The sequence below is a fragment of the Rattus norvegicus genome, chromosome 11, assembly GCF_036323735.1.
Source record: "Rattus norvegicus strain BN/NHsdMcwi chromosome 11, GRCr8, whole genome shotgun sequence".
In the NCBI taxonomy this organism is placed as follows: Eukaryota; Metazoa; Chordata; class Mammalia; order Rodentia; family Muridae; genus Rattus; species Rattus norvegicus.
In genome coordinates, this window is record NC_086029.1 from 97,330,589 (window position 1) to 97,338,098 (window position 7,510).

Consider the following 7,510-nt stretch of genomic DNA (forward strand, 5'->3'; position numbering starts at 1 on the left):
AAAAAGTTAACAAATGTGTGTATACACGTGAAACATCAGAGGAGTAAATTTCTAAAAATTGTCTAAAAGACTTTTCTTCTTGGTGTCCCAGCTTTTCAGTTGCCTTCTCACAGGACAAGTTTAGCTCTAGAAAGTCAGGTTTTACTTTTGACTCTTTAAACCTATAATAGTTAATCTTCTTTGTGAACTTGACTGGATTTTGAGTTACCTGAAGGGTGTGTGTGGGGACAGACAGACAGACAGACAAAGAGAGAGCGAATGCACTCATGCACACACACATTTCCAGTGAGGACTAAGTTGGAATGACTGAGGCTGAATCCGATGATGGTGTTGTGAACTAGGTGGAGTGGGGAGAAAGCTGAGGCCAGTATTCTCCCCATATCTGCTTCCTCTCTGCTGTCATGTGAGTTATTCTGCTGTTTCTATCCTGTATAATAAAAGTTGTGTCTCTCATTTTGTTGCAGGGATGGGAATTGTAACTACTCCAGCGCTTTACCCAGCAGACAGTTTTAATTTTATGCACTTTCACAAAAAAATAACTTGGTCAAGCTGGACATGGTTGCAACTTTTTTGACTTGATAATAGGGCAGTGTAGGCTCTGGTTTCTGTCCCCTAGTGTGTCACTTGCACATACCAGAGCCATTTCTTTGCCTACAGAAGTGTCTCAGTTAGGATTTTATTACAGTGAAAAGACATCATGACCACAGCAACTCTCATAAAGAACAACATTTAATTAGGGCTACGGTTTTAGAGGTTCAGTTCATCATGGCGGCAAGCAAGCTAGCACACAGCCAGACACAGTGCTTGAGAAGGAGCTGAGAGTTCTATGACTGGATCAGCAGGCAGCAGGAAGAGAGGGAGAGGGGAGAGAGTAGAGGAGAGAGGAAGGGAAACTGGGCCTGGCTAGAGTATTTGAATTATTTTTTTTTTTTTTTTTTTCAGAGCTGGGGACCGAACCCAGGGCCTTGCACTTGCCAGGCAAGCACTCTACCACTGAGCTAAATCCCCAACACCCTGGCTAGAGTATTTGAAGTCCCTCTCCTTCCCCCTCATGCTCTTCCTCCACATAGGCCCACATAGGCCACATCTAATCCATATGGCTACACCTCCTAATAGTGCCACTCCCTGGTGACCAAGCTTTCAAATCTATGAGCTTATGGGGCCATTTCTATTCAAACCACAGCAGCAAGAAAAGAAGCTCGTGGCAGTTAGGTGAGCTCATCTATGAGCACGGGGTGAGGATAACCTTTATTCTTGGAGCAAGAGTCTTCTTTCCTTACGTCTGGCACAGGGAACTTCATGCCTTTAGTTTTTCATTGTCAGAACCTTTGCTAACAGGAACATGTGTCCCTCTCAACTTCCCAGCTTCTAGCATAGAGCATAAGGAGCATGAACAGAGGGTTGATCAGCCCCAGATGCTGAGTGAAGACATTTAGCAGCTCTTACCAGCAAATAGTCTATAGGAAGGAGCAGACTGTTTTCACATGGCTAAAGTAGCATAAACAGTTGTTCTTGGTCAGCTGTGCCCTCACTTCATCTCTACCTCACCATCTTCACTCTCCCCTACACACCAGAAACCGTGCAGGAAAGAAAGAGGTCGCTGTCCTGAGTGGAGCAGTTCAGAGTGCAGACAGGACTAGGAACTGTTCCTTAAAGAAGGAACTGAAGGATTGGTAAAACGTGGCTTAGCGGGTAAAAGGCTCCTGGAACCAAGCCTACATTGTGATGGAAGGAGAAAACGCATTTCTGACCTCCACGTGCACAGACACACAGGTGATAAACAGGCAGACAGGCATAATTTATAAAAGGTGGAATGGAGAAAGTTTGCTGGGATGAATTTTGAGAGAGAGCAAGAGAGCGAGCACTGTCATTTCTAACGGTGCAGGGCTTGCCTTCTATACATGGGCATACCTGACCTTCCTGTGAGTATCCCGGCTCTGACTAGTTGATATCTCGCTACATTCCCAACCAGCCTACCTGGTACCTTGATTTAGGGTACAACTTAAAGTCTTTTTTTTTTTTAAGGTAGGTTTATTTATTTATTTATTTATTTATTTATTTATTTATTTATTTTTAAAGATTTATTTATTTAATGTATGTGAGTACACTGTAGCTGTCTTCAGACACACCAGAAGAGGGCATCAGATCCCATTACAGATGGTTGTGAGCCACCACCATGTGGTTGCTGGGAATTGAACTCAGGACCTCTGGAAGAGCAGTCAGCACTCTTTTTTTTTTTTTTAATATTTTATTTATTTTATTATATATGAGTACACTGTAGCTGTCTTCAGACACAGCAGAAGAGGGCATCAGATCTCATTACAGATGGTTGTGAGCCACCATGTGGTTGCTGAGATTTGAACTCAGAATCTCGGGAAGAGCAGTCGGTGCTCTTAACCACTGAGCCATCTCTCCAGCCCCCCCCCCCCCTTTTTAAAGATTTATTTATTATTATGTTTATATGAGTACACTGTAGCTGTTCTTCAGATACACTGGAAGAGGGCAACAGATCCCATTACAGATGGTTGTCAGCCACCATGTGGTTGCTGGGAATTGAACTCAGGACCTCTGGAAGAACCGTCAGTGCTCTTAACCGCTGAGCCATATCTCCAGCCCTTATTTATTTATTATATAAGTACACTGTAGCTGTCTTCAAACACACCAGAAGAGGGAATCGGGTCCCATTACAGATGGTTGTGAGCCACCATGTGGTTGCTGGGAATTGAACTCCGGACCTCTGGAAAAGCAGTCAGTGCTCTTAACCACTGAGCCATCTCTCCAGCCCCAACTTGCAGTCTTAGCAGCTTCTTGGTCAACTAACTGCCTGTTCCCATCATCCTTCCAGCATGTCCTGTGCTATTCCCTCCAACCTGATACCCTAGTCTTTAGCCCTCTGCTAAAAGGCCTTTCCCTTCTTTTGCTCAGCTTACTCCTATCTTCCTGAGGACATCATTGAGTGCCTCCTGTTCTTGGTTGGGGTTAGAGTATAGGAATCTGGAGACTGGATGCATATCAGTCTCGACTGCCAATGGGTGCATCTGTTTGTTGGAGAGTTTCTATTTAGACCCAGGGTGTATGGAGGTAGGATGAAGTATGGGGCCTCCCATTGTCCTCCTGGAGCATCTTAAAAACCAGGAAGCTCAGATAAAAGAACAGTACAGGGGCTGGGGATTTAGCTCAGTGGTTAAGCGCTTACCTAGGAAGCGCAAGGCCCTGGGTTCAGTCCCCAGCTCCGAAAAAAAGAACAGTACAATGTTGGGGAACTCTTCAGTTCTGAAGATAGGTAGGGTGGAAGTCCCAAAGAGTTTATTTTTGGGAACCCTGGGGAATGGTACTTGCTCATGTCAACCAACCAGTGACCAACCCATCTCCTTTAGGCTCTACCGTTGTCTTAGGGTTGTACTGCTGTGAAAAGTCACCATGACCAAGGCAAGTCTTATAAAGGACAACATATATTTGGGGCTGGCTTACAGGCTCAGAGGTTCAGTCCATTATCATCAAGGTAGGAGGATGGTGGCATCCAGGCAAGCATGCTGCAGGAGGAGCTCAGAGTTCTGCAGCTTTATCTGAAGAAAGCTGCCTGGCTTCCAGGCAGTTAGGATGGGGGTCTTATAGCCCACGCCCACAGTGGCACACCTACTCCAACAGGACCACACATTCTAATAGTGCCACTCCCTGGGCCGAGCATATACAAATTATCACAAATCATTGAGCAGAGTACTGGTTTCAAAACCTACCATGACTTAATATGTTCTGTACTGGGCGATTTACTCTGGTAGCTCTATTTATAGCTTCATTTAAAAAAAAAAGACAGAATACTTCTAAAAGTAAAACTTGTCTGGTGAAGAACTCTTGGAATTTTGTAGTAAGGAAATGGAACCATTGGGAATAGCAGAACACACTGGAAAAGAGGGAGGCAGAGTTAATGATGTTAGATAGAACTTTGCACCAAAGTTTGCCTTGAGGAAGTGAGGGTAAGTATCTGAGTATTCTCTCTTCACCATTGACACAATTTCCCTAAAAATAAGGTAAACACACAAAGCATTAGCACCACCTATGAATATTACAAGAATATTACAAATCCTTTTATAGTTTCTCCTCTAGTCTGCCCAGCAGTATGGAGTTTTGACTGTGGCCTTCAAGGTAGTTCAGTGAGTTAACTGTACTTACTGTCTAGCCTGATGGACTGAGTTCAGTCCCTGCTTTGTGGAGGCGTGAGGTGAAGTAGGGGTTGCCACTGCACTCCTGGATGTCTGATGAACCAGAGAGAACCAGATATGAAGAAAACAGTGCAGGTGGAGGGATTCCTTAGTTCTGGAGGGGAATAGGGAGGAGGAAAGGCCAAAGAGTTCATTTTTGGGGACTCTGAGACTGTCACAGGGTAGGAGGAGAGAATTGATTTGGACAAGTTCTCTGCAGACAGACATGCTGGCACACACACACTTTAAAAAATTATCTCTGGGAGGAAAAGGAGATAAAACCAAATGCAAAATCGGAATAACAACAGAGTCTTCTCTCACAAATGCAGATGTACAGGCAAAACCTGGTGATGTGTACCTGTAGTTCCAGGCACTTGAAAGACTGGGGCTGAAAGACTACTTCAACCCAGTATTTTAGGGGTGTCCTGGGCCCGGGCCTTCTCTTTTAAAAAGAGACAGGGTAAGGTAGTGGTGAGAGCAACTAAGACTAGACATGGTGGTGTGTACCTATAATTGCAGGGCTCAGGAAAAAGAGGAATATTGCAAGTTCAAAGCTAGCTTCAACTACACAGAAGTCCTGGTGAGATGTTTTCAGTGGGTAAGAGCACCCCCTACATGTGCTCTACTCCACATGTGCATGCACGTGTGCCCACACATAAACACCCACACAATGTTTTACAAAAAAACTAAAGAGAAAGATACCAATGACAAATGATACCTTGAAACAATAGTGAGGGGCTGCTCCACATCTCTTAGTATGGTCACAGTAAAACATATCAGCAGCTTTAAATGCCGTCAAGACTGAAGCAACTGTCATTGCCAGAGCTGTGCAAATGGAACTGTGGAAGACAGTTGAAATACCCTTTACAGAGGCTGGGTTACCGCACACATCAGCAGTTCACAACCATCTACAGCTCTAGCTCAAGGTACCTGACAGCCTCTCTAGCTGACCACACATAATATATATACACACTCACACAGTAAATCTTTAAAGACGAGCCTTCCACAATCTCTTGTTCAGACTGGTGGCACTATGGGGGAACTGTGGAACTCTTAGGAGGTGGGGCCTGGCTGGTGGAAGTAAGTCACTAGGATATGCTTTGTGGGTTTTAACCTGGGCCTCCCTCTGCTCTCTGTTTCTTTATGTACATTAATGAGAACTATGTGCCAAAATAAGTCTTTTTAAGTTGTTTCAGGATTTAGTCCCAGTGAAGAAGAAAATACAGATAATATTATATAAAACCAAATATACTCTTGTCACACGACCTGCAATGGTGCTCTTTGCTCTGTTTATCTGGACAGAAACTCACACAGAGATGTCTGTAAAGGGCTATTCATGATTGCCAAGATGTCCAGACAAATATAATTTTTTTAAAGATTTATTTATTATATATAAGTACACTGTAGCTGTCTTCAGACACACCAGAAGAGGGCATCAGATCGTATCACAGATGGTTGTGAGCCACCATGTGGTTGCTGGGATTTGAACTCAGGACCTCTGGAAGAGCAATCAGTGCTCTTAACCACTGAGTCATCTCTCCAGCCCCACAAATCTCATTTCTTACTAAATAATGAGCTAATTGCATATTATGGAAGAAGCACTCAGAAAGCTACTATCTATATTTATTTAGACTACTGTAAAAAAAAAAATGCTGTCAAAGGTGTGGTGTATAAGCAACAAGTATTTCTCCTAGTACCAGAGAGAAGCTGAGAAGTATTAGTTCACGTCATTGGCAGATGTGGTGTCTGATGGTTCTCAGGTTTTGGTGAGTGAGGGATGCAAATCCTGGTGTGGTGTTGCTGAGTAGGTGTTGTATGTGCTGGTTGATGCTTGGAACTGAACCTGGGCTCTCGGGTGGGCTCTGCCACTAGCTACACTTTTAGCTCTGATGATTTAGTGGTTGTTTTAAATTTTTATTATTAGTATATGGGTGAGAAAAGGAGAAAATAGGGAGCATATTTGCTACAGCACACAGGATTCTGTGGAGTCAGTTTTCTCTTTCTGCCATATGGTTCTGAGGCTGCAGATGCTTCTAATGGGTGAACTTGGTGAGGACATACACATTCAGATCATAGCAGCTCTACAATATCTGATTCAAGTTCTAAGGTATAACTATGTAAAACCCGTGAAATGTATAGCTTCCAGTGATAAGCCTACTATGAACTATGGCCTCCAAGTGATAAAGAAATGCAGCGTATGGTCATTTCTGCTTTACTAAAATCTACTCTAAAAAAGATAAAAATAGTCTACCTGTCTCATCTGCTGCCATGACGAGAAACTGAGCATTGCAGTTTATATAGAAGAAAAAATGTACTGGGGCTTGTAGTTGTAGAGGGTAAGTCTATGACCATTACAAGAGCAAGGAGGCAGGCAGGCAGGCAGGCAGGCAGGCAGGCAGGGAGAAAGGGAGAAAGGGCGAAAGGGCAGGTGGACCGGTGGGCATGCGTTGGAGCAGCAGAGAGAGCAAGAGATAACTAGGAACGGCATAGGCTTTTGGAGGCTGCAAGCCCTTCCGCAATGACACACCTTCTCCAACAAGGCCCGACTTCCTAATCATTCCCCGACAAGTAGTTCCACCAACTTCATACCAAGCATTCAAACATGAGCTATTAGGGGCCATTGTCATTCAAACTATCATTACTAACAAAATCACAAGGCTGTGATAATACTATTATGACATTGATTTCAGACCTTTTCACAGTTTACTGAGCATCTTGGCTGGGAATCCTGGTTAGTTGTAGAGGGAATCCTGTTAGTTTTTGGTAGAGGGCTTTAGTTGATGTATCATTGGTAGTAATTAATGAACAATTAGAGCAGCCCTGGCTTTGGCATAGCCATGTAAACTATGGTCTGTTCATTTGTTCCCCTCCATTTCTTTTAGGACAACCCTCCATATGATAAGGGAGCCTTCAGAATTGAGATCAACTTCCCAGCAGAGTATCCCTTCAAGCCACCCAAGATCACATTTAAAACAAAGATCTACCACCCTAACATCGACGAGAAGGGGCAGGTCTGTCTGCCCGTAATTAGTGCGGAAAACTGGAAGCCGGCCACCAAGACTGACCAAGGTGAGGCACGTACTGTCTCCTCCCTGCCTTAGATAGAGCTTTTTGCTGGAAGCACTGCTGTGAGGTGAGGGCTTGAAGGTTCTCTTAATGCCCGCTCAGAGAGGTTGAGAGAACTGCTACTGTAACAGCTCTGGTGGCACAGAAGTGATGCAGAGACCTCAGCAGTCTTGGGGCTGCCTCATCTCAGCTGACTGCAGAAGCCCCACCCTGGAGGTGGGAAGAGGTGTGGCCGTGCCTGATTG

At 44.3% G+C, this 7,510-nt stretch overlaps 1 protein-coding gene across 5 annotated transcripts in view; it reads left to right on the top strand.

The window, feature by feature from the left end:
- Ube2l3 (ubiquitin-conjugating enzyme E2L 3) overlaps positions 1-7,510 on the top strand; it is a 42,501-nt gene that overhangs the window by 30,005 nt on the left and 4,986 nt on the right. For all 5 annotated transcript variants that reach the window (XM_039088547.2, NM_001329136.1, XM_063270677.1 and 2 more), the window contains one exon: positions 7,082-7,268. In XM_039088547.2, the coding sequence (XP_038944475.1) occupies positions 7,082-7,268 (187 nt within the window). The remainder of the gene's footprint in view (positions 1-7,081; positions 7,269-7,510) is intronic.